We start from the raw sequence: 25,766 nt of genomic DNA, 5'->3' as shown, positions 1-25,766 counted from the left end.
CTTCTCTCTCTTCTCTCTCTTCTCTCTCTTCTCTCTCTTCTCTCTCCCTCTCTCAAAGCTCTTTGAAAAGACTTTGCTTCCCCTGCAGAGAAGTTGCCTCTCCATTTCTTTCTTGATCAGTCTTTGCCAACTCCCCGGTGCCCACCCAATGTTTTGGACCACAGATCCCATCAGCACCAGCTAGCACAGCAGCCCGAGCACATCAGGAGGGCACCACCAGGTTGGCAAAGGCTGGCTTGGTTGTTCTGCCTGGGGCTTCCTCTTGGATATATCAATGGATACCTTGGGGTGTATACCTTTGGAAGGGAAGCTCATTGGACTCTTCCAATGAGCAGGTGCCCCAGCCTGGGAAGCATCTCTGGGCATCTTGCTGCTGCTGGGCTAGGTGGATGTAGCAGATCTTGTGCGCAGCAATTCTTGCTTAAGGGCCGAAAGAGCTGCCCTGTGGGGTCATGCCAAGGGGAGCCCACCTCCCCTCGAATCCGGCTGCTTCTCAAAATGACCAGCCAGGTGCCTCCAGGGAATCCCACAAGCAAGACATTATGGTAACTAGTCCTCCTGTGTTGCTTGCTAACTGGCAAGATCCACTGGATCTGGTCTTCCCATTGGCTCTTCTGACTAATAGCTCATCTTTAGCAGACCTCTTTCTCTCCTCACTTCCAATTTCTCTCTTTCTTGGTCTTGGGAGAGAAAAGCTCAAGAAATCCTTTTGTTGTTGTTTTTCTACATCTTTGTGGATTCTTCTGGCCTGACGTGATCCCCTTCTGCAGTCTCCAGGTTGGAAAGCATTGCAAGATGAGAGCCATCACAGTGACCCTGGCCCTGGTGTTCCTCACAGGTGAGTGACCCTGTGCTCACGGGCAGGGAATGGCAGCTCTCCCTGAGGCAGCCCAACTCCTGCCCAAGAACCTTGGGGGGATGAGCTCTGAAGGACATGCTCCGATCTCCGCTAATTTCTGCTTGCGGGTGGAGGGAGGAGTAGCCGTAGAGGAGTGGACTCTGCCTTCGCAGGGCCGAACTGGGGGAGACCTGGCTCACTTCTGACTGCCCCTTTCTAAACACTTTGCCCTTAGGCTCTAACCATTATTGCATTGCTTCTGCAGGAACCCAGGCCCGCCACTTCTGGCAGCAAGATGAGCCCCAACAAACCCCCTTGGAGCGTGTGCACGACGCTCTCACTGTTTACATAGAAACCATCAGGACTGGTCTCCGTGAAGCCATCACTCAGCTGGATAACTCTGAATGGGGCAAGGAAGTAGAGTGAGTAGCAAATTAGGGACAAGCAGGGAATAGACTGGCAGGCTGTAGGCTTTTGGGGTGGCCAAAGCTCCTTCCCCTTTATCTCCTCAGGAGATGATGCTTCTGCCTCAGGAGGGCTTTCCATCTGTGCAGTGAGGGAGGGGGGGCAGGGAGGAGTGGCTGGCTGGCTGGCTGGCTTTGTGGATACCTGTGGAGGCCTTTCCAAACCCATGTCCCCCAGATCTCCATTCACCCTCATGGAACTGTGGTGCAGCACCGACCTCCGACCCCCCCCCCGGCTAAAAGCCAGATATGGGGGGGGGGTGCCTTACATCCACTCTGATCTCAGGGGCCTTCCCTGGGAGGGACAGCCCCACAAACTCTAGAGGGGCTGGATTACGTGACCCGCCTTACCCCACCCCACCCCGGCTGGGCTACTGAACAGCATCACAAATTCATAGCCGAAAGAGGAGCCTCAAATATACTTTTTTAGGCAACTGCTAAATAGACATGCTTTGTATGAACCCTATAAACAGATTTTAAAAAAATGAAATTAGACAACTGAGGTGTGTATGTGACAGGGTGGGGGGAGGAATCCTTTTATAAAGGCTGAGTAGATACCATATTTTTATCGATGCAGCCTTGGCTCATGTTGGCTGCTGCTGCTGCTTCTATTTGGGCGAGGAGGCAGTTTTGGCAGGTCGCTGTGTTGGGTTCAGACAGCGGAGAGGCTCCTCTTTTGCTGTGATGAGCTTCTCCCAAGAGAGCATCCCCACTCCAAAGGCAGGACCCAGCTCTGGCACTCGAAGGCATTCCAACATGTTGGAAAGAGCAAAAGACACTAAAACAAAGTGGCCTCCCCAACACTGATGGTCAGAGCAGAGGGTGGCTTCCTCGCTTCTGCTCCACATTGTATAAAGAGGTAGCAGAGACCCTGACCTTGCTTAGCAGAACAGGAGGTCGAAACTGGCTGGTGCTTCTCGAGGACAGAGGTGCTTCTTTCTTCTTCTGGGCTGGAGCAAGAGGTCTAGGCACCAACTCTGCCCTCCCTTCACCCACTAACTCGGTCTCCCCATCCTCTCTCTCTAGCCTGAGCCTGGTTCCGAAATTGGACAAGGCGCACCAGATATTAGCTGAGTTGCACAAAGAAATAGCCCCTGAGATGGAAGAACTGAAGCAAGAGCTGAAAGTGCACTGGGACAAGGGGATCGAGGAGCTGAAGAAGCACTTGGAAAGCGTGAATGCCAATATCCAGCCCTACTTTGATGAATTCAGCAAGAAGCTCCACCAGGAAATAGAGGCTCTCCGGGCCAAGGCAGAGCCCATTGAGCAGGAGGTGAAGCAGATTGTGCGCCAGAACCTGGAGACAATTCAGGAGAAGGTGAGGCCAGTGGCCGAGGAAGCGCGGGACAAGCTGCGGGACCACGTGGACGAGCTGCGTGCCAAGGTGGCCCCCCACGCCGAAGAGATGCGCCAGAGGCTGAGCCAGAAGCTGCAGGAGCTCCGGGAGCAGGGCGCCCCCAAGTTGAGAGAGTTTCAGGCCGAGGCCCAGAAGCACTTCTCTGCCCTGCGGGAGAAGATCGGACCCATGGTGGAGAAGCTGCGTGAGCAACTGCCCACGAGCGTGGAAAGCTTCAAGACCTACGTGGAGAGCCTCATCGCCAGTGTGCAAAAGGCCGTGGAGGACGAGGTGAAGAAGGGGCAGCAACAGCAGGCCGCCTAGAGAGAAGCATGGCAGCCCCTCTCCTTCCAGGATCCTGCCTGGACCTTTGGGCCTCCCCCTTCCCTCTGATCAGGGTTCCTCTGAATAAGCACTGCCTCCCCACTTCGGTATTTATCGCTGACCTTTCCCACCCCACATTTTGGCACCACAACCCTGGGTGGGTTAATGGGGTGTGAGCAGGGAAAGGAGGGGTTGCAACTCCTCCCCACGCCCTTAAGATCCCAGCTGGAAGACCTCAGGCTGGAGTGGAAGAAAACCTAGCTTCTCTCCCCCTCTTCTCCCCGCTGCCATCCCTACCTGCTCAGTCCAGTGCCTCTCTCCTTCTCTTTTGCCAAATAAAAAGCAACTTTAAGAGATATGGCTATTGTGTGGTGGATGTCTGCTGCCATGAAGGGGGCTGGGAGCTGTGGGGCACGGCTGGGTGGGGGGTCAGAAGGGGGAGGGCAGTGAGAGGTGGGTAGGAACTGAAGCGTTGGCATTTGGGGTGAGGGTGGGGACTCCTTTTGCAGGTTTTGCCAGTCCAAAGGTCCTGTTTCCTCCTGGCTAGTTCTGTGGGTGTCTCCCCACCATGCCCAGCGCCTTAGTGGGGGAGGGAGGCCTAGATTAAGAGAGGGTGGGTCCTGAAGGAGGGAGAGGAGGCTGCTTCAGGTGCCAGATGTTTTGGGGTTAAAAGATAGAGGGAGTTGTCTGCAGGCAAGGACAGCTGCCTCAAAGAGGTTCAGGCCATATAGACCCCTGGATGAACTTGCTAGGGATGCAGCAATGGCCCCATGCAACAGCACAGCTGCCCAGTGCCCCTGCAATCTCTTGGCAAGGCCAAGTGGAAGAAGGCTGCCGCCACTGTGTGAGACAGATTTTTGGTTTATTCCCTGTTTATTCCCAGCTCTTGGAATCAAAAATATATTGGGACTGGGAAGAACTAGAGGGAGTTTGGGAGGGGGGCAGAGCCAGGGAAGAAATCCCTGCCATTTGAGGGCAAAGAGATTGGCCTTACTTCTCTCTCTCTCTCTCTCTCTCTCTCTCTCTCTCTCTCTCTCTCTCTCTCTCTCTCTGTGTGTGTGTGTGTGTGTGTGTGTGTGTAGAGCCCACCACAAAAATATACACTCAACTCGGCAGTTTGTTTGAAAAACAAAACAGGGCAGCTAAACCTGAAAGTGAACAAGTGCCTAGTCAATAATTGTCTTGGCCATTTGGCCTCCTGGTGGCAGTGGCTGCTATGCCGACTCATCTTTATCCTTAGGTAGCACAGGGCAGAACTTTTCTCAACTCTCCTGTGGGTTGTGCTGGCAGATGGAGCCAGGAGGAGCTGCAGGAGACCCCCTGGCTAGGTGAAGATGCCTCTCCCTGCTTGCTTGCTTGCCTGCCACCACCAAACCCACCAAACCTAGGTCACCACGAACACATCAAGATTCTCTCTCTCCTTTCCCCCTTCCTCAGATTCAGGCCAAATTCATCCCAACTGGCAGCAGGAGGGAAGGGATTAAGCAGGTGCCCTGATAGGGCAAAGTTTTGATTCTGGAGAGTGAGTTTTAACTGGAAAGGGCCTTTTCCCAGAATGCCTCCCCCTGCCCACTTACGGCACATAGTTGCTCAAGGAAGGGGATCCCACCCACATCTGGAAATGTGGAAATGTGATTGTTTTGCTCTTGGGTGGTTCTGGTGGGAAACCACTGAAAGCCTCCCAAAAAGTCTTTTTGAAAGTGTCTCTCTTGCTCCATCAAAACCTCTGCCCAGTTTGCTTTGTTGGTTCACAGCAAGAAACTCAACCATGCAAAGAGTTTGCAAGATTTAATGGGGGAAAGTGCCACGCTTAATGAACATTGAGATGTCTGAGGGAAGGAGGGAATGAAGGAGTGACTAGGCAGGGCAGGGAAAAGGAGAAAGAGTGGCAAATGTTGAAATCCTTGCCCATCACTGAGGACAACTTTAGCACCCTGCCGCTGTACTGGGAAGGGCGAGAGATCCTCCTGGAATTGTGTGGAATCAAAATTCCATCATGCTGCAGGTGCCGGTGTCTTCAAAAATGTGGCAATCTTCTCCTTTACACGGCCAAAGTATTGAACTGCATTTGCCCAGCCGTTAGTGATCCATTCCCTAAAAGGCAGTAGGGGTGGATTGAAGGAAAAGGTGCATTTAATTGCTGTGGATCCCTCCCTAAAGGGTCACTTAGTGCAGTGTGGCAAATGAGAGCTTTTCTTGGTTTCATAAATTCCCCCACCCCAACCCCTTTAGGAAAGTAGGAATTCCAAGCCCCCTGAAAGCCTGGCTATTGCCAGAGTTCTACTACGCCCACTGTGTGTTGCAAGAACCTTCCATGTCTGTGCGCCCAGAAGTAGCCACCTCTGCCCCACGTGTTGTGACAGGCGCCAATAGCACCTTTGGGGTCTCAGCAAGAGGCTGCTGCCCCAGGGGAGACAGTGGGTGGAAATGAATAATAATAAGAAGAAGAGTTTGGATTTGATATCCCGCTTTATCACTACCCGAAGGAGTCTCAAAGCGGCTAACATTCTCCTTTCCCTTCCTCCCCCACAACAAACACTCTGTGAGGTGAGTGGGGCTGAGAGACTTCAGAGAAGTGTGACTGGCCCAAGGTCACCCAGCAGCTGCATGTGGAGGAGCGGAGACACGAACCCGGTTCCCCAGATTACGAGTCTACCGCTCTTAACCACCATACCACACTGGCTCTCAAGGCTTTCCTTATGCCAAGGAGGGGATTCTAGGAAGGGGGGCAGGTTCAGGAGATAATCCTGTTTGCTGATACGTGCAGCCGCACACGGCATGCATCAAGGGTGCCATCTCACCCTCAGGATCGTGGGTGCCCACCGCCATAACACAGATGTGCAATGACACACGCACATGCCTGCATGTAGTGTGTGTGACGTCACACGTTGGATTTTTGGAAAGGGGCTCCTCCAAAACTACAATGCAACATTGTGCATCGTGTGTGATGTCACACACACTATGGGCAGTTTTGTGCATGTGACATCGCATGTCATCGTTGTAGTGGCCAGCAGCTCTGCCTCCGAATTCGAGCCCCAACCTCGGAAACAGGTGACTCACTGGCTGGCTGCAAAGGGCGGAGCTGAACTGCTTCTCTCTTGGCTGGCTGGTTGGCTATCACCGATTTTGCTCATTGACTTTATGGCTCTGCTCATTATATTATTGTGGATGCCTAAGCACCCATGGAGTTGGCTCCTATGGCATGCATCCACCCCCCCACCCCCACCCCGGTCCCTCCTTCCCTTCTGCTCTGACCCAACCTTTCCCCTTCCTTGAGCTTAGAATGCCTCCCCCACCTGGCCTGCTGGGCTGCCTCCGACTCTCGGAGAGTGGTGAAGCGCTCCTGGGTCTTTTGGATGGCTTGCTGGGCAAAGACTTGCACTTTGGCCACCAAACTCTCCTTTGGGGCGTCTTGAGCTTCTGCAAGACAAAAAAGAAAAGGGGGAGGGATATGGAGCAAACAAGCACTTTCCCGCTCCCCTCCCTACACATACACTTCCCCCTCTATTTGGGGGGAGAGGAGGACAGAATCTCAGCCGCCTTGTTGGTTGATTTCCCATGCCAAAGAAATAGGGGTGGGGACCACATGGGTTGTGTGAATGATCTGTCCTTCCAGGTGCATCCTATCCCCACCAGGTGTGCCTTTGCCTCCAGCTTCAGCCAAGGAGTGATGCTCATGTAAGCTAGAGAGCCCATGACACGCAGACCCTCCAAGTGTCCCTATTTTCCAGGGTAAAGGTAAAGGGACCCCTGACCATTAGGTCCAGTCGTGGCCGACTCTGGGGTTGCGGCGCTCATCTCACTTTATTGGCTGAGGGAACCGGTGTTTGTCTGCAGATAGCTTCTGGATCATGTAGCCAGCATGACTAAGCCACTTCTGGCGAACCAGAGCAGCACACGAAAACGCCATTTACCTTTCCACCAGAGTGGTACCTATTTATCTACTTGCACTTTGACATGCTTTCGAACTGCTAGGTTGGCAGGAGCAGGGACTGAGCAACGGGAGCTCACCCCGTTGCGGGGATTCGAACAGCCTACCTTCTGATCGGCAAGTCCTAGACTCTGTGGTTTAACCCACAGTGCCACCCACATCCCATTTTCCAGGGACAGTCCTGGATTTACAGAAGCTGTCCTGGTTTCTCATTTGATCCCTGAATGCCCTGCTTTTCCTTAGGACGTCCCCTATCTTCATCGGAGAAATGTTGGATGGGATGGTAGGATGGTAGGAGCAATGGATCCAAACTACAAGAAAGAAGATTCCACCTAAACATTAGGAAGAACTTCCTGACAGTAAGAGCTGTTCGACAGTGGAATTTGCTGCCAAGGAGTGTGGTGGAGTCTCCTTCTTTGGAGGTCTTTAAGCAGAGGCTTGACAACCATATGTCAGGAGTGCTCTGATGGTGTTTCCTGCTTGGCAGGGGGTTGGACTCGATGGCCCTTGTGGTCTCTTCCAACTCTATGATTCTATGATTCTATGATCTCTAGTTTCATGGGAGAATTGTTGCAGAGCATTCAGTTGGTGGCCCCAAAGGGAGGGATCCCCCCTTCCTCTTCCCACCAGGAGCCAAGTAGCTGGCTGGATTTCAGTTGTTCCCCTTGCACCCTCTTCCACACAGGCAGGCATGTGTGAGAGCAATACTGTTCTGGCACTGGGGTGGGGGTGGGGTTTTCTTACGTGCAAACGCAGCAAGCAGCGCCAGAAGGACAAAGAGCAGTGGAAGGGGCCTTCTCATTCTGTCGCTTGGCTGGACCTGTGATGGGAAGGAAAGGCAGGTCAGATCACCATTGGCCACTGAAGGCCCAGAAGGCACCATCCCCAGTAGTCTGGGGCTGAGGCGACGCCTGCGCTAGACTAGTGCCGGAGCCGTCATTCAGCTGTGCAGAACAGGGTGTTGAGAAGGAAGGGCTGCTGTAGCCCAGGGGTAGAACATCGGTTCTGATGCAGTTTTGTATCAGCTTTGCATGCTGAAGGTCACAGGTTTGGTCCCCGCTTTCCAGTGACTCTATATAGGTTTGGGAGAGGCCCCACCTGTCAAGACACTAGAGAACTTCTTGCTGCCAAGCCGTGCGGATCATAGAATCGTAAGGTTGGTCTGTGTTGGAGATGTAAGGTATCAGAGGGATCCTTATATCATGTATGCTAGGGATGTGATAAAATAAAAAATTTGGGGGGAAATATACATGAGGAACTGAAAAAAAAATGTTTAAAACAACAATTGGTAAGAAGCCGGAAACATTCCTTTTAGGAATTATAATAAATGACATCCCCAAAGACATGAAGAGAATCTTTTTTATATGCAACAGCTGCTGCAAGGTTATTGATTGCAAAAAAATTGGAAATCAGAAGAAGTACCAACATTGAGAGATTGGCAATATAATTTTTTTGAAATGATTGAATTAGCAAAAATGACGGCAACAGTTAGAATGCCATCTAATCAAAATCTCAAACAGGAATGGAAATGTGTAGAAGAATACATGGCCAAAACATGCTCCAACAAGAACTTATTGATATGTATAGATTGATTTCACAAAGTTAAGTCAAGTTAAGCTAAGCAGATATATAAGATTGAATGTTTAATTATTAAGATACAAAATTACAATCTCAATAATAAAGTTACAAAATAACAACAAGGAAGTCACACACGGGTGAAGGGAAGACATGGGGCAAGAAATAAGAAATGGATGAATTTTGGTACATAATTAAATGTGAAAATGTGAATTTACGAATATAATGTATATGTATCAATATGTAAAGATTTCATATATGTATTGCAACATTAATAATAAATAAATTCAGTGCAAAGAGAGAGAGAGAGCGAAAGAATCATAAGGTTGGAAGGGACCCGAGGGTCATTTAGTCCAACCCCCTGCAATGCAGGAATCTCAACTAAAGCAGCCATGACAGATGGCCACCCAACTTAAAAACCTCCAAGGAAGGAGAATCCACAAAGATAGTGAGGCAGATGGACAGACGTCTGACTTGGGATAAGACAGCTAGCTTCCTGTGTTCCTAGATTTTGGCAAGCCCTGGGATTTGGCAAGCCCCCGTAGAGTTCAATCCCACACCCAACTCTGCTAGCAGGAGGGTGGGCACTCAGTGGCAGAGCTCCCACCTGCCGTGCATGCAGGGGGTCCCAAGTTCCACCCCCACTCAGCAGGATCCACAAGGTCTCTGGTGGCTGGGCTTCGAAAGGGACTTTGCTTTACCTAACCCGGGACGGCACCTGCCAGTCAGATTTGGCAAGGCTGGGGCCAAATATGCCATATATCTGCCTCGGGATAAGGTGCCCTGTTGTGCCCATTAGGTGATCCAAGCCGGTACCTTGGACCCAGTTCAATTCCAGACCAGTTTGGGCAGGGTGTGGCCAGCTCAGCTGACTTGGCTTCCATAGGATATGCTGTTCCATAGATTGCAGCAGTTGCTCCTTGAAATTTCCACCAGCTATTTTTAAAAAGAACAAAAGGATCCTAGACTATCTCCCTTGCCCCTTCTCTGTGCCTGTCTTCCTAGATGTGATGTCACTGTTTGTGGGGAGCAATGGCAGACCTACATTATGGGAGCCCTGAAGCGTGAAATGTCATGGGGTGTGTGTTCCTTTGCAACCAGCAACAAAGTCTAGGTAAACACTGTTACCTTTTTTCCTTTTTTTCAAATAATCTTTATTAGTTTTTCAATTAGATACTCCACATACACATATTGTATTACATTTTACATTTATACTTGCTCTTCAGAGCTGACTTCTCTCCTTCCTTCTTCTGGTTTTTTATATCACATATAATTTTATCGCATTATTTTCTTCTATTTTGTATATTGTTATTCATTTTCCATATTTGTCCATAGTATATCCATAAACAAATATGTCCTCATGTTTATACAATTCTTGTTGTCTGTCTGTCTGTCACCTTTTTCAGTGGGGTTGTTCCACCACACCTTTACATTTGTGCTACTGACTCTCAAACTTTGGGGTTGTTGAAATATATATACAACAAAAAAGAATCAATTTGACTTAGTTCAATGCAACTGAAACTGAGTCTACTAGACCCAATTTTTTAAAAGCAATATGTACTAATGGTGCTTCTGGGGCCCCTCTGGGATTAAGGAACCTAAGGCTTAAGATTCATTAGTTTCATAGTACATCTGCCCCTGGTGGGGAGGGAAAAGCCCTCTGCACATGCTCAGAGTCACGCTTCCTATTTCATCCTGGGAACGTTTCTAGGCTCAGACTGGTTTAGATTGATGTAGAACTTGAGGTTCGGCTTTTGCTACCCAACTCCCCATGGGACACTGTGTCTCCTAAGTCCATGATCGGTCAGAGAAGAATGGATGGAGGCAGCATCCAGTGGAAAGCAAGGCAGATATTTATTTTTTCTTTTGCAACAGAGTTCTCTCCCCTCCTTCTAAGCAGGGAGAGAGACCCTGGACAAAAGTGTGCAGGAACCTTAAAGACTTTTGACATTGCCCAACCCCCCTTAAACAAAGACCCCCCAAATCATCATACATACATCATAGGAGGCAGTCTACAGCAGAAATCCTGTCTGCCAGGATACCTGATAATGGTTGCTGATTGCATTACCTGGGCAGTCTGGCCATTCTTTTGTGATGGTGAATACTTTCGTTCCTGAATCCAGGTCACAGGCTCACCCTATTCATACACAAATATGCCCTCCTGCCAACCTAGCAGTTCGAAAGCACGCCAGTGCAAGTAGATAAATAGGTACTGCTGCGGCGGGAAGGCAAACGACATTTCCATGTGCTCTGGTTTCCGACAAAGTGTTCTGTTGCACCAGAAGCAGTTTAGTCATGCTGGCCACATGACTCAGAAACCTGTCTTTGGACAATCGCTGGCTGCCTCGGCCTGAAAGCGAGATGCGTGCTGCAACCCCATAGTCGCCTTTGACTGGACTTAACTGTCCAGGGGTCCTTTACCTTTACACCCTTAAAACAGGATTTGTGAGTGAAAAGACAATGGGAAGGCTTTCCCCATTTACCTCCCTAAATGCAGAGGAATATTTGACATCATTGGGAGAGTCAAAATGGCTTCAGGATTGCTCTCCTGTCCTATTTCAGACACATTTAGATACGTGTGCATTTATTGTATATTTGAGACTTTAGAATTCTTATAACAAGATTAAGCCCTGGCTCCCCTGTTGGCAAAAGGTAGGGGTGAGCAGTTCTTCCTTCGGGGAATATGCCTTTTTAAATGCACAAATCGGCCTGGAAGAAGTCAGGTGCTCCAAAGCAGTTTGTGACTGAACAGGCTCCCTTCCTGCCCCCTTTTCTCCACCCAGCAAGTCTCTCCCACTCTTACCTGTTCCTTCTTCTCAGGAGGTGCTGTCTGGCGCCTGCCTGGGCAGCTTCTCATTTATAAACCCCCAGGCTGTAGGGGCTATTGGACTAAAGGTCAACCAGGAGACCTGAGGGGAGGGGGACCATCTCTTGCTGACTCCCCCCTCCTCCTGTCGCCATGTTTGCTCAGCTGAAGCCTGTGCTGGAGGTGGAGAAATCCCGTCTCTGCTACCAAGGTTCCTGCATTGCTTTGTGGGCAGCCCCTTCCTGGCCCTCTCTGACTTTGGCACTGGTCTTCCTTATGGGCTAGCAGATGGCTCTTCTTCCCAGGGGTAGCACTCTAGCCTTACCCATTGCCCATGTATGCCAGGTACTCTTCCCCTTTGTTGAAGAATGATGCTCCCGTCATCTTTGTTGCGTAAGAGTCAGGAAGAAACTGTGTGCCCAGGTTGGCGCTCTGTGCTGCTGAGTCTGGCACTGGTGAGTTTCCTTTTTGCTTTTCACCAGTATTCTCCTTGAGGAAGAGTTCGGTGCAGCTCAAAAGCTTGCACATTGCATTGGCTCATCGTTGACCCTGAATAAAATGGTGCACCACAACCACCACCCTGCTCATTGTTTTAGGGAGCAGGAATTGATGCCTCTCTTGCTCTAGCAATGTTTGTACATATCCTTGCCTATTTGGGGCACGATGGAAGAATGGAGGATGAAATTAATGGAATATGCGGAACTTGATAAGCTAATGGGAAGGATCCGAAACCGGCGGGACCAGAAGTTTACCGAGGACTGGAGTAAATTTACGGATTATTTGAAAAGTATTTGCAGTGACCAGACGATGTTTGTAGGTTTGCAAGAAGCTCTGTGAGGAATAATATCAGAAATATTGCGAAAATGAAGGAGGAGATGGGATATGTTAAAAATGTAAAGGCAATATTAAGTTAGGAAATGCGTAAGAAGTGAATAAGATGGAGGATTATGAGAGGTGCTGATGGAAGTCCAATAAGAATGTATTTGTGATAATTTGTGTGGTATGTTTTATAATTTTGTATTTTAAAACCAATAAAATATATATATATATAATATTTGGGGCACATGGAAAACTCATTCCAAGCTGCCTGTCAACACGGGCAGTGTTTGCAGTTTGGAATGCTGCATTGTCAACAAGATTGCAGGAGTCAAAAACACCCTGGCTTCAGCTTGCTCTGCAGATGTCCCACAAATCTTTTGTCTTAACATTTGTTTAGAACATAAGAAGAGCCTGTTGCTGGATCAAGCCAACGGCTTGTCTAGTGGAGCATCCTGTTCTCACAGGGCCAACCGGACGCCTGTGGGAAACTCACAAAGCAGGATTTGATCAGAAAAGCACTTTCCATTTCTGTGGTTTCCAGCAACTGGTATTCAGAAGTACTGCTGTCTCCGTCTGTGGAGGTAAAACATAGCCATTGTGGCTTGTAGCAATTGACAACCTCCTTTATGAATTTGTCTAATCCTCTTTTAATGTACAGTGGTACCTCGGGTTAAGTACTTAATTCGTTCCGGAGGTCCGTTCTTAACCTGAAACTGTTCTTAACCTGAAGACCACTTTAGCTAATGGGGGCTCCTGCTGCCACCGCGCTGCCGTTGTGCGGTTTCTGTTCTCAACCTGAAGCAAAGTTCTTAACCTGAAGCACTATTTCTGGGTTAGCGCAGTCTGTAACCTGAAGCGTATATAACCTGAAGCGTATGTAAGCCGAGGTACCACTGTATTTTAATATTCTGTTAGAAGCCGCCCAGAGTGGCTGGGGAAATCCAGCCAGATGGGTGGGGTATAAATAAATAAATAATAATAATAATAATAATAATAATAATAATAATTATTATTATTATTATTATTATTATTCCATCCAAGTTGGTGGCCATCTTTGCCTCCTGTGGCAGAGAGTTCCACAGTTCTTCATGAAGCACTTCCTTTTCTCTGTCCTGAATCTTCCAGCATTCAGCTATGTCAGCTGTCCATGAGTTCTAGTGTTGTGAGAGACAGAGAAGAACTTTTCTTCTTCCACTTTCTCTACTTTCTCTTATGTTGCATCTTACTCCCCTTTTTTCTAAAGAATCTGAAACGCTGCAACCATTCCTCATTGGGCAGTCGCTCCATCCCCTTGATCATTTTGCTCTCCCCTTTTCCAAACCTTTTTCTACTCTAAAATATTCTTTTTTGAGGTGAGGCAACCAGAAATGCACACAACATCCCAAATGTGGTCACCCATAGATTTGTAGAGCTGCATTATATCAGCAATTTTATGTTCAATTTCTTCCTAATGATCCCTAGCATTGAATTTGTGGGGGTTTTTTACAGCTGCCACACACTGGGTCAACATCTTCATCAAGCCATCTACTATAACCCCCCAAGATCTTGTTCCTGGCCAGTCACCACTAGTGCATATATGTGCATTTGCCCCACAAACATATATGTGAAATTAAGAATTTTTTGCTGCAACGTGCATCACTCTACACTTGTTTACATTGAATTGCATTCGCCATTTCACTCAGTTTGGAGAGATCCTTTAGGAGCTCTTCAGAGTCTCTTTTTCTTTTAACAACCCTGAACAATTTAGTATCATCAGCAAACTTGACCACCTCACTACTCTGAGGTCCTGTATACCTGAAGGAATGTCTCCACCCCCATCGTTCAGCCCGGACACTGAGATCCAGTGCCAAGGGCCTTCTGGCGGTTCCCTCATTGCGAGAAGTGAGGTTACAGGGAACCAGACAGAGGGCCTTCTCGGTAGTGGTGCCCACCCTGTGGAACACCCTCCCTTCAGATGTGAAGGAAATAACCAGCTATCCTATCTTTAAAAGACATCTGAAGGCAGCCCTGTTCAGGGAAGTTTTTAATATTTAACGCTGAATTTTTTTTTAAACACTTGATTGGGAGCCGCCCAGAGTGGCTGGGGAAACTCAGCCAGATGGGCGGGGTATAAATAATAATTATTATTATTATTATTATTATTATTATTATTATTATTATTATTACTCACCCCGAACTGTAGATCGTTTGTCAACCAGCTTTGTCAACCAGACTGTGTCAGCCAAATCACCTCTACTTATATACTTCTTGGCACATTCTAAGAACTCGAATAGATTCATGAGACAGGACTTGTCCTTGCAGAAGCCATGCTGTCTCTGCATCAGTAAGGCTTCTCCTTCTATATGCTTGGGGTTTTTTTTAATTGTTAACATTTTGAAGAAATAAAGTGAAATTGGGTCTTTGGGTCCAATTCCTGCCTGGGGGAACTTGCACTGCACAATGGAGCTCATGACAGCTTTGCCAGCTTCCTGCTCGAGTCTGGACTGTCTGTTGGCCTGGATCTGAGATACTTGCCCACTGTGTGCCTATTGTAGACAGCGGTGAGCTAAATGGAAGCTTCCTATGTTCCTAAGTGACCTAGCCAGGCAATGAGGTGGTTCTTTCATCTATCTATTTATCTCTGACCCCCTGTTCCTCCCCCATCCCCTTCCACCTCCCGGAAGGTAACTGTCTGAACCAGGCAGCCTTCAGAATGGGAAAGAGCTCAAACCCATCCAACAGTTTATTGTCCCTCCTTCATAATGCCTGAAGAGGGTTTCAGTCTCCCAATGTCCCATGCCTTTGGACTTTTGGGGCCATTCCCCACCTCCAGTATTTATCTGCTGATTTTTTGTACCCTGGACTTAACCTATGTCTGCCAGTCCTTCTGTCTCTTGTGACTGCATGGTGCAATTTTGGCAAAGAATAGAAGCGCAGGAAGACTTGAATCAGTATAGATGGTTTTCTTGCAGGTTAAATGGACTCTTGTTGCTGCTTTGGGTGCATTGTCTTTTCCTGGAGCCTGCAGCTTGGCTCACTTGCCAGAGCCGCCTCTTTGTCCTGCAGGCAGTTCTTACCCCCTTGTGATTTGCTGTGGTCTGGATTATGGAGGGTGGTGGGTGGTTGCCTGAGCTCACCAGCAGGGGGCTGAGCTGGCCAGCCTTTTTCTCCTTCCAAAAATTCTGTTAGAGGCCTCCATAGTACTCTGTGTATGAGGGATGCACTGGAATGAGTGACGGCCATTGGTAAGAATGGGCATCTGGGAAACCTTGAACCATCTTGCATTACACAACGGAACGGCCTTAAGGAATGAATGATCTCATCTTTGGACCTCCTGCCTGTTGCCATCCCTGGCTGAGCTCTGCCCCTCCATCCTGCACATCAAATCTGCCTCACCTTGGACTGTGACCTCAAGATAACACATTGCAGACAGGCCAGAGAGCAGTGCCATAAAGTGGTTTCTTCTAAACCAAGAGAGATGCCTGGAAGCCCGAAACCCTTATCCTGCCAGTTGCGGTTGGCTGTTTTTGCTTGGTGAGGAGGGAGAGGCACTCTGCACACGCTCAGAGGCACAGTCCAGTCTCATATTGCTGAGCTCTGCATCCTGTCTCTAACAGAGATGGTGCTCTAATGACTCCCTTGGCGAGGGGGAGTGAAGAGAGAGCTCAGCTTCTGTCAGCAAGAAGCTGAACTGACTGATGTGTGATGTGCAAGGCAGAGACTTTTCCTAAGCTGGGAAATGGCCAAGGGTTACACAGCAAAAATGCAGCGCAAGGGAGTTTGGCCCCTGCCTTGCCTCACAAGCAGACACTCAAGAAGGAGTCCAAACCCAAGGGGGTTGCTGAGATGGAAGGGGACAGGCTCCAGGACCTCTCAAGCTCTCGGGGTGTCAAATGTGGGGTGACAATGGCCACATCCAGACCATTCATTAAAAGCATCATAATACCACTTTAAAAAGCCATGGCTTCCTCCCAAAGAATTATGGGAGATGTAGTTTGTTGAGAGTTGTAAAGAGACCCGTTTCTCTCCCAGAACTACAATTCCCAGAGTTCCCTGGGAAGGGAGACTGGCTGCTAAACCACTCTGGGAATGGTAGTCATGGGAAGGAAAAAGGGGTCCTCTCACAGCTCTCAGCACCCTTCACAAACTACAGCTCCCATAATGCTTTGGGAGAAGCCACAAGTGTTTAAAGTGATATCATGGTGTTTTAAATATATGGTGACCAACTGTCTTGAGAGTGTGATTTCCTGGTTAATGTGAGCCCAGGCAGGCAGCATTCTGTTTTTGTACAGCTCTGGCTGATGTGCGAGCAGCATTTTTGCTTCCTGCTGCGACTTATGCATCAACAACAAAAAAAAAAAGGAGAATGAAATACCAGAGATTCGGAGAGACATCAAAGTAACTACTGCCATACACATGTATTTGTAAATGTGTGTGTGCAGAATGGAGAAGAACTTGGTTCAGTCCATGTTTAAAGGTGAACTACCTAATTTGTGCCGTCCCAAACAATCAGCAAACCACAACATAACTTTCCTTTGAAATTCACACTCCTTTGAATTTGCAGTGTGGTTCTCCAGCCAAGTAACGGGTACAAAAATGAATGCTGGAAGGAAGTGTACATAAAAATGCATAGGTTTATGCAGATAGCAGACAAAGGTGCATTGCATCAGGGGAAAATTCTTGCAAACACATGTCTAATTTAGGGGGGAATTCATGCTAACATAGAGGGGTGTGTGTGTGTGTGTGTGTGTGTGTGTGTGAGAGAGAGAGAGAGAGAGAGAGAGAGAAACTGGCAAGTTGTTGTTGCTTCTTTCTCCCAGAAGTCCATGGTGCTATCAGTTTGTACCCAGAAAACATAGCTGACCTTCCCTGTCACCTGTTACATTCCATCTTAAGACTCTTACAAACTCCACATCTTTGGGCTTTTCATCGTTCCAGTTTTTTCATCTCCATGCCCCTCCCCTCCTTCGTTTTGTTTACTCTCCAGAAAACCAACCACCAAAGTGGGAAAGCAGCACTCAAGTGAGGGCTGAGGGTGAGTGGGAGAGAGGGGAAACTCCAGGCACTTCCAGTAACAAACAAGAGCAAATAAACTGTTTGGATTAGCAGTTCTTATCAAGCACCTAAGACATTATGTCCCCAAGAAACTTTGTTTAACATCCAGAGGGGGTCCAAGGTGGGGGGAGTTGGCCATTTTCTTACTCTGGGGATAAACAATTTTGTTGTTAAACAGAGAATGGCAGCATGCTACAGGGCCTCTTTGGTAGTGGCTTCCAAACCTGGGAACTCTCTGCCCTTGATGTACACCTTGCCCCAACATTAGGATTTTCCAGAAAACAAAGTTATATCTTTCCCCTCGGGTTTTTTTTTGGGGTGGGGTGGGGTGGGGTGGGGGGTACAAAAAGTGAATTTCCTTGGACGCTAAACAGAGCTTTTTCTCCACCTCTGAAAATTACTACACAGCCACCGGGATTAAATTTACGGCATGTAATGCCTTAAGAGAAAATATTATGAAAATGATATATAGGTGGTACATGACCCCAGTCAAGCTTGCAAAAATCTATCATCTGCCCGATAACAAATGTTGGAAATGTAAGGAAAATGAAGGTACATTCTTTCACCTTTGGTGGACGTGTCCCAGGATTAAGGCTTTCTGGGAAATGATATATAATTAATTGAAAAAGGTATTTAAATACACCTTCTTGAAGAAACCAGAGGCCTTTCTCTTGGGCATGGCCGGCCAAGTGGTGTCAAAGAAGGACAGAACTTTTTTTATGTATGCTACAACAGCAGCAAGAATACTCATTGCAAAGTATTGGAAGACGCAAGATCTACCCACTCTGGAAGAATGGCAGATGAAACTGATTGACTGTATGGGACTGGCAGAATTGACGAGCAGAATCCGTGACCAGGGAGAAGAGTCGGCTGAAGAAGATTGGAAAAAATTTAAGGACTATTTACAGAAATATTGTAAAATTAAGGAATGTTGATGGTGTTGGATTGAAACTGAGTGGTTTCTAGCTGTAAGGTTATAAATGAATATAGATGGGGGGAAAGGGTTTGAAAAATAAGGTAATAATATAAGCTGTAATGCTTTAAATGAAGGATTTGCTGAACAAATAATTTTAATTGGAATACAAGGAGGAGAAGTATGGGGAGGTCTGAGAAATTTGTTATTGAAAAGTATGTTTTATGAACTATATGCCTTTTTAAATGTTTTTGTTTGTTCTGTTTTTGTTTGTTTGTTTAAAAAATTGGAAAATTTAATAAATATTAAAAAAAAAATTACTACACAGAAGGCGAGCTAGCCTACCCAGTCCTTGGGTAGCTTTGGGTTCAAGTGTGCCTCCTCTTACAAGCCCTGCTCCTAAACCAGTATGTGCGAGAAATGTTTATGGAAGGGTGAGAGAGAATTATTTATTTATTTATTGAATTTCTATATAGCCCTATACTCGGAGGTCTCAGGGCGGTTCACAGAACAAAATCAAAATATAAAACCACAATATATATACAGTGGTACCTCCGGTTAAGAACTTAATTCGTTCTGGAGGTCCGTTCTTAACCTGAAACTGTTCTTAACCTGAGGTAACAATTTAGCTAATGGGGCTTCCTGCCGCCGCCGCACGATTTCTGTTCTCATCCTGAAGCAAAGTTCTTAACGTGAGGTACTATTTCTGGGTTAGTGGAGTCTGTAACCTGAAGCGTCTATAACCTGAAGCGTCTGTAACCTGAAGCGTCTGTAATCTGAGATACCACTGTACATATAATCAAGAAAAAAATGTCAATAACACTCCCCCCCAAAAGAACCACATTTTAAAAGGGCATAGGATGTCAATCATATCAACAAACTAAACGTACTCTACTTATGCCCAGAGACTATGTTTTCTTGCTGTTGCCTCAGAGCTGTTCCCTGTAATTGTAAACCAGTTCTGGATCTGTGGCAAGAGTGGATATTCTGCCAATTCATCATAGCGAGCGCTTGAAGAAATCCAGTGTTGCTCAAGTCCACCTTCCAATGCCAGGTTAATCTAGAGCAACTGCTGCAAAGCTGGCTCCAGCTGAATAAATCACTTGGAGCTACAGTGGTACCTCGGGTTAAGTACTTAATTCGTTCCGGAGGTCCGTATTTAACCTGAAACTGTTCTTAACCTGCAGCACCAATTTAGCTAATAGGGCCTCCTGCTGCCGCCACGCCGCCAGAGCACGATTTCTGTTCTCATCCTGAAGCAAAGTACTTAACTCGAGGTAAAATTTCTGGGTTAGCGGTAAGGGGTGTAATTAGACTAAAACACTTCGGTCCCTCTCTTCCTTTAAAAAAGAAACTCGGAGGATTGGAGGTGGGAGGGCAGGTTGACGGGGCTGTTTTCTATCCAGGCGCGGACTGAGATGATGCTTTGAGGGAGGGCAGACACGGGACGGGGAAGCCCCCCACTCAGCCACCCATCATTTTACCCCAATAACACCCCACTCTCCTGGGCCTTCAAGCCACATTCTGTTGGAGTATGCCCACGCCTGGTTTTCAGTCATGCCACACCCCAAAATCCATCGACCCTTTGTCTTTCCTATGTAGTTGCGCTCCATTCCTCCTGACCTCTTCCGTGCGCGCAATTGCAGTTACTAGTCCTCATGAATTCTTTTGTGCGAGCGTGCACTCCAGCGCTCCCCCCCCAAAAAAAGCGTTGTTTTGCCTTTCTGTCAGAGGTTGGCGTGGATGTTTCTGCTAAGAGCTCTGCTTGCCCAGCAGATAAGACGGGGGTGGGGGGGGGCTCCCTTGCTGCCATCCAGCCCTCGTCCACGTTTGCGCTCCTGCTAAAGTCCAAAAGCTCGAGGATGTGTCAGCAGCCTGCGTGGAAGCAGGAAGAAGCTGCTCGGAGGGCTATAAATTTGGATGGGCAAAGCAGGCTGAGCCACCTTGAGGAGACAGCGCAAGGAGAAGAGGTGAGCTGAGCTGAGCTGAGCTGCCTGCAGGGTCCATGCTTGAGCACTGCTCTTCCATTGACCTGGAGGGTGCTGATGCTGGGCTGGGAGCCCTGCTTGGTTCAGGACGATGGAGCAGGGGAGGTTTTGTGCTGCTTTGCTTACTGGGAACTTGAAGGGGGGAGGGCACTGCCTTTGTGATCTCCTTATTCCTATCCTAGTTAGAAGGGGAAACTTCTGGCCAATTTTAATCTGGTGGTTCTCCCCTCTTCTCTCTCTCCCCCACCTCCCCCAGCTCAGATTCAGGGCTAAGCAGCGAAGCTTCAGCTGCCTAATTCTGGCTTTGCCGACCAAATGTTCTTGGACTACATCTCCCATCAGTCAATGCAACCCTGGCAAGGTCTAATGGGAGTTGTAGTCCAGCAACATCTGGAGGGCCCCAGGTTGGTGGTCTAAGCGATGTAGAAAATATGTCTAAGAGCCATGAGAGATGGGGATGCGGAAGGGGGACAGGGCTGAGACAGGAATTTGGAGGGGATGCTGGAACAAGGCTGAGAGTCAGATCAGGGGGCTGTGTTTATGGGAATGGCGCTGATTTAGTTTTGACCCTTCTTCTTCTTCTTCTTGGCAGATCTGTTCCTTAAACGGTGGTGTCTGCAACCCCCCAGCCGCAAAAGATGACTCTGAAGGCAGCAGCCTTGATCCTCAGCCTTTTGGCTATCACAGGTAACCCAGAAGGGCTCTGCTGATCCTGTTATCTGCACTCACTCTGGTCCTATTTCTAACTGTTGAATTCTAAATATTGTTTGGTCTTTGTAAATTCTCACTGACCCATTTCTTGTTGCGCTGGCCGGCCAAGGCATAGCTGGAGAAATGCTATATAGCTCAGATCTCGGAATGTACCGAGCGATGCTTATCTTGCAGCTCAGGTTGAGCAAATCAGTGTGTTTGACCTAAAATCTTGTAAGTCAGGCACATCAGAATGATTCTTTACTAAAGAGCTTTGCCCAGTTGTTACAATTATTATTATTATTCCCTGCCCATCTGGCTGGGTTGCCCCAGCCATTCTGAGTAGCTTCCGACTCATAAAAACATAACAAAACGTCAAACATTAAAAACTTCCCGATACAGGGTTGCCTACAGATGTCTTCTAAAAATTGTGTAGTTCTTTATCTCCTTGGCATTTGATGGGAAGGCGTTCCAAAGGGAGGGCACCACTGCTGAGAAGGCCCTCTGCCTGGCAATAACATTGTTTGAGAAACCTCAATGAACTGGCCAGGAGAAAAGCAAACCGAGAGACTGGATTTCAGAGTGGGAGGCAGATCAAGCTGAAACAGGGTGTCTGCTTGAAACGGAAAGGAGTACTGGAAAATCTGGGCACCGTAGAAAGAAGCATGTGGCTAGCCTTTCTGTGCTGGGCTGGCTACATACATTAAACCTGGCAGACTTGCTGAGATGCCTCATCTGTTTGAAGAAGTCTTGGTCCTACCCAGACTTGATGGATATGTGCATGCATTCTTAAAGGGAAGTGTCTGTGTGGTTCTCCCAGTATTCCCAGAAATTATGGGAGTTCAGCTGTGGCTTTGCAGACACGTGGGACATTGGCAAGTGGCAGAGGAGTTGGGGTGGGAGGCTGTGAGTCGGGTCACACACAGCACCAACCTGCTCCCTCCTCATCCTTGCAGGGGCCCAGGCCAAGATCAACGCCGACCAGGTGGCTGATGTGATCTGGAAGTACTTCACCGATATGGGCAACAATGCCAAGGAGACGGTGGAACAAGTCCAGCAGTCAGAGATCAGCAAGCGGCTCAAGTGAGTAGCTGTTTCCTCTGGGGCCGGTGGAGGTGGGGAGTGCTCATGATGGCAACTGGGTTTAGGGACACACATACACACCCCTTGCCCGCTCGCTCCCTTGTCCCTTTCCGAGATTCTCCCTGTGCCTTTGAAGTTGGTAAGGAGGGAAGGCTCTTTTTGATGGGGCGTTTGATAACTCCTCCCCATTCACCTGTCACTTAAAAAATATATATTATTTTAGATTTTCTGAATTATTACAAATTAAACCAAATTATTTTAATTTAATACTTAAAAAAACAACCAACCAGTTTTCCTGCTCCCATTGCAAACACATGTCCATCTCTTTCTGTTGTTGCCACTTCATTTTTTCTTAAAATCCACTTAAAATCTTCGCTAGATCACCTGTCACTTTTAAGCTTCAGGTGTCATGGGAAGGCTTTCAAAATTCACTCAGAGACATTTTAGATAGATTATAAGGTATTTGCTGTGAAATAGTTTGATACTGCTGTTTTATCAAGTGAGGATTTTATTTTGCTTCTGCGCACACACACACACACACAGCTGCTTTTTAAAGATCTTGTTTTAATGCCCCTTACTACTATTTGGAAACTTGTTTTTAATTAAAAATTGATGTTTTAAATTTAAAAACTAGGTGACTTTTGAGGTCCTTTCAGAGCCTGTGAAATACCTAAACCAGCAAACACACCAAGAATGAGCAAAATATAAGGCAGGGGTGGGGGTCATGTTTCTGTGGTTATTTTGCCAGGGGGAGGATTCTCTGGGAGATGATAATCTGCTGGATTGGGTGAAGTGCTGCATGCAGGCATTTTACTACACGTGGCTTGCCCTTGTTGTAGGGCAGGGGTGGGGAGTCTCTGTCAGCCCAAGAGCCTCTTTCCCTTCTTGGCAACCTTCTGAGGATGGGGGTCTCACAGCAGCGGTGGGCGTTACAGAATGCCCACCACTCTCTATCCTCTGTTCAGGAAACAATAGGTATTGTCAGGGTTCAGACATTCCAGCCAGTCAAAATCACCAGCACAGGACCAGTGAGGGATGTGGCCTGGGAAGAGACCTGTGCAGTGTTAGAAACTGAGATATAAAGCATGTCTGCTGCATGAATCACTGTCTCATGCAGTACCAAAAGACATGCCTCTTTGGGTGCTGCGTTGCCCCGCAGATCAGCTGACTGGTGTGGTATCGCAGCCATGCCAGCCAGCCAGCCAGCCAGATGGAGATGTTAGGTGCCAAACCTGGCAACCAAACATCTCCACTTCCTCTCAAAACGTACCTGGTGCCCAGCTAATTTTGAACACTGGCTCTTGAGGGCCAGCTGTATAGGCCTGGGGGACCATGCATTGAGTTTCCGGGCCTGAGGCTCCTCACCTTTGGTGTAGGGTGCAAGCCCTGAACTGCTGTCCTCCCAGAACTGGCTTAGAAGGGACAGGATCAGCCTGGGAACAAACCTCGGGGTTGGGACACAAGCGCTGGGGGGTGTCCTGGTGAGAAAGTGTCATGGCTGCTGCACTGCGTGGTGCAGCAGTGGAGTTGGATGGGCAACTGTGGCCACCGGGCGCCAGAGGGAAATCCACGGCAGCAGGAACGCTGAAACTCCCAAGCGTTTTGGGAGCCAAGGAGTGCTTGTCTGTCTGCTCACCTCTCTCCTCCTGCTCCTCCACAGCACCCTCTTCCAGGACAATTTCCAGGCCCTCAACACCTATGCCGGGGAGCTGCAGAACAAGCTGGTCCCCTTTGCCACAGACATGCACCTTCGGCTGGCAGAAGATTCCGAGAAGCTGAAGCAGCAAATCCAGCAAGAGATGCAGCAGCTCCGAGCCCGGTTGGCCCCTCATGCCGACGACGTCCATTCAGCAATCAGCAGGAACATTCAAGAGCTGCAAGCCAAGCTGGCCCCTTATGCAGAGGAGCTGAAGACCCAGGTGAACCAGAATGCTGGAGAGCTGCACAGGAAGCTGGAGCCTCTGGCCCAGGAGGTGCAGGCCAAGCTGCAGGAGAACATGGAAAGCCTCCAGACCTCCCTGTCTCCCTACGCCGATGAGCTGCAGAAGCAGGTCAACCAGAAGGTGGAGGACATCAAAGGGAACCTGACGCCCTATGCTGATGAGCTGAAGGCCAAGGTGGACCAAACCATGGCTGAGCTGCGGAACAGCCTGACTCCCTACACCCAGGACGCCCAAGAGCAGCTGAACCGCCAGCTGGAGGGACTGTCTTTCCAGATGAAGAAGAGCATTGAGGATCTGCGGGCCCAGCTCTTGGAGAGGACCGAGGATCTGCGGCTCAAGCTGAGCCCTCTCGCCCAGGAGCTGAGGGAGAAGCTGCAGGGGGACGCCGCTGACCTGCGTGAATCTCTGACGCCCTACGTGAAAGGCTTGAACAAAAAGATTGACCAGCAAATCGAGGAGTTCCGCCAGGTGGTGGGGCCCTATGGAGAGAACTTCAACAGGCTCCTGGTGCAGAAGGTGGAGGAGATGAAGAAGAAGCTGGAGCCTTACGCTGGTGAGACAGAGGATCACTTGAGCTTCCTGGAGAAAGACGTGAGGGACAGGTTCAATTCCTTCTTCGACAGCCTCAAGCAGATGGCCAATGAAAAGGCCCTTCTCTCCGCTTTGGAGGAATAGTAGAAGGCACCCTATATTTCCGACACCACAGCCCCAGCGTGTCTTCTGCTTGAAGCCACCACCGAAACACCACCGAAAACAAGACTCCTGGCAAGATTCAGGATGCTGCAGCCCAGAATAAATGGGTGAGGAACTGGCTGTGACCCACTGGAGCCCCCAATGCCCCTGAATGTTTGGGGCAGTGCTGGCGGCCACATTTCTATTACCCTCTCTGTCCATTGCTGCTAACAATCTCCATGCACTGTTGTGTGCCCAGACACACACTCTCTCTGCTGAAATAAACGAACACCTTAGCAATACCTGCAAGTTGCTCTTTTGTCTCCTAATGCCTGGTCCACCTTGGAAGGGAAGGGGTGGGTGGGATGGAGGAATCTGATCCCAAATGAAAGTGTTTTTGAAGAGGAAAATGGGAATGCCCTTGGCTGAATGGTGGGGATGGAGCTGAGTATCCCCTCACCCAGGGAGACTTTTATTGCAAAAATGGCAAAAAGGATAAATTCACAGGTGTGTGGTTTTTTTTTGGGAAAATCTGTTACACAAATAGGTTGCAACCTGATTGTCACCTGCCCCTCTGGGAATGCCTCCCCACTGCAGCACCATTGATTGAGTGTGATGCCAAGGAATGTTCACAAGCATTCAGTTGTTAGAGGGAAAGGTATCAGCCACTATAGCAATGTCTGACACAGTGCAGGTTCTTTCAGCTGAGATGAAATTTTCACATTGGGTGGGAGAAAAAGCTTACATGGGACTTAGAGAGGGAGAGTCTATGTGCTTTCAGCAGAATAATAATAATAATAATAATAATAATAATAATAATAATAATTTATTATTTATACCCCGCACATCTGGCTGGGTTTCCCTAGCTACTCTGGGCGGCTTCCAACAAAACACTAAAATACAATAACCTATTAAACATTAAAAGCTTCCCTAAACAGGGCTGCCTTTAGATGTCTTCTAAAAGTTTGGTAGTTATTTTTCTCTTTGACATCTGGTGGGAGGGCATTCCACAGGGCAGGTGCCACTACCGAGAAGGCCCTCTGCCTGGTTCCATGAAACTTGGCTTCTCGCAGCGAGGGAACCGCCAGGAGGCCCTCGGCGCTGGACCTCAGAAACTGAAGTGGGGATGGTGCTCCCACCAGCAATGGTTGGAGGGTGGGGAACTGGGGATCAGGAACTGGGTGCAGATGGCATCTATCCAAGAATTTTTAAAGAAATGGGTGGATGGATGGGCAAAAGTATTAAAATGTCCCATGCTACAAGCAACATCTTTCAAGTAGCTCCTTTTGCTGCGATGTGCATTTGAACAGCAGGTTTAAGACTCCTCTCTGTTTTCAAATAAGAATTTTG

General features: G+C 48.3%; 3 protein-coding genes across 4 annotated transcripts; 2 read left to right on the top strand and 1 right to left on the bottom strand.

Moving 5' to 3' along the window:
- Positions 1 to 711: 711 nt before the first annotated feature.
- APOA1 (apolipoprotein A1) lies at positions 712 to 3,316 on the top strand. The gene is made up of 3 exons (XM_053366302.1): positions 712 to 838; positions 1,104 to 1,260; positions 2,329 to 3,316. The coding sequence occupies exons 1-3, from the start codon at positions 796 to 798 to the stop codon at positions 2,960 to 2,962; spliced, it is 834 nt and encodes a 277-aa protein (XP_053222277.1). The 5' UTR covers positions 712 to 795; the 3' UTR covers positions 2,963 to 3,316.
- A 1,419-nt stretch (positions 3,317 to 4,735) lies between these two features.
- LOC128402325 (apolipoprotein C-III-like) lies at positions 4,736 to 11,372 on the bottom strand. Of its 2 annotated transcripts, XM_053366308.1 has the most exons (4): positions 11,272 to 11,372; positions 7,638 to 7,713; positions 6,259 to 6,382; positions 4,736 to 5,056 (listed from the first exon to the last, which is right to left on the bottom strand). In XM_053366308.1, exons 1-4 carry the CDS (start codon positions 11,323 to 11,325, stop codon positions 4,957 to 4,959), a joined length of 354 nt encoding a protein of 117 aa, XP_053222283.1. In that variant the 5' UTR covers positions 11,326 to 11,372; the 3' UTR covers positions 4,736 to 4,956. The 2 variants fall into 2 exon arrangements, with proteins under 2 accessions (XP_053222283.1, XP_053222282.1); XM_053366307.1 differs by lacking the exon at positions 11,272 to 11,372 and having other exon boundaries at positions 7,638 to 8,079.
- An 8,474-nt stretch (positions 11,373 to 19,846) lies between these two features.
- On the top strand, positions 19,847 to 24,718 carry APOA4 (apolipoprotein A4). The gene is made up of 4 exons (XM_053366298.1): positions 19,847 to 20,010; positions 20,621 to 20,715; positions 21,675 to 21,801; positions 23,462 to 24,718. The coding sequence occupies exons 2-4, from the start codon at positions 20,667 to 20,669 to the stop codon at positions 24,417 to 24,419; spliced, it is 1,134 nt and encodes a 377-aa protein (XP_053222273.1). The 5' UTR covers positions 19,847 to 20,010; positions 20,621 to 20,666; the 3' UTR covers positions 24,420 to 24,718.
- Positions 24,719 to 25,766: the final 1,048 nt, after the last annotated feature.

This window comes from Podarcis raffonei, chromosome 15 (genome assembly GCF_027172205.1).
Source record: "Podarcis raffonei isolate rPodRaf1 chromosome 15, rPodRaf1.pri, whole genome shotgun sequence".
Lineage (NCBI taxonomy): Eukaryota > Metazoa > Chordata > Lepidosauria > Squamata > Lacertidae > Podarcis > Podarcis raffonei.
The sequence above is the reverse complement of the archived record's forward strand: the minus strand, read 5'-3'. Positions and strand labels throughout refer to the sequence as shown.

Bases quoted from the DNA above. Each gene is read 5' to 3' on its own strand.
- APOA1 (XM_053366302.1), top strand. From the start codon at position 796: ATGAGAGCCATCACAGTGACCCTGGCCCTGGTGTTCCTCACAG. The intron at 839-1,103 runs GTGAGTGACCCT...TTGCTTCTGCAG, and splicing joins GGCCCTGGTGTTCCTCACAG to GAACCCAGGCCCGCCACTTC. The intron at 1,261-2,328 runs GTGAGTAGCAAA...CTCTCTCTCTAG, and splicing joins GAATGGGGCAAGGAAGTAGA to CCTGAGCCTGGTTCCGAAAT.
- LOC128402325 (XM_053366307.1), bottom strand. From the start codon at position 7,776: ATGGTGCCTTCTGGGCCTTCAGTGGCCAATGGTGATCTGACCTGCCTT. The intron at 6,383-7,637 runs GTAAGAAAACCC...TTTGTCTTGCAG, and splicing joins GCTGCTTGCTGCGTTTGCAC to AAGCTCAAGACGCCCCAAAG. The intron at 5,057-6,258 runs GTGGGGGAGGCA...ACTGCCTTTTAG, and splicing joins GAGGCAGCCCAGCAGGCCAG to GGAATGGATCACTAACGGCT.
- APOA4 (XM_053366298.1), top strand. From the start codon at position 20,667: ATGACTCTGAAGGCAGCAGCCTTGATCCTCAGCCTTTTGGCTATCACA. The intron at 20,716-21,674 runs GTAACCCAGAAG...TCATCCTTGCAG, and splicing joins CAGCCTTTTGGCTATCACAG to GGGCCCAGGCCAAGATCAAC. The intron at 21,802-23,461 runs GTGAGTAGCTGT...GCTCCTCCACAG, and splicing joins GAGATCAGCAAGCGGCTCAA to CACCCTCTTCCAGGACAATT.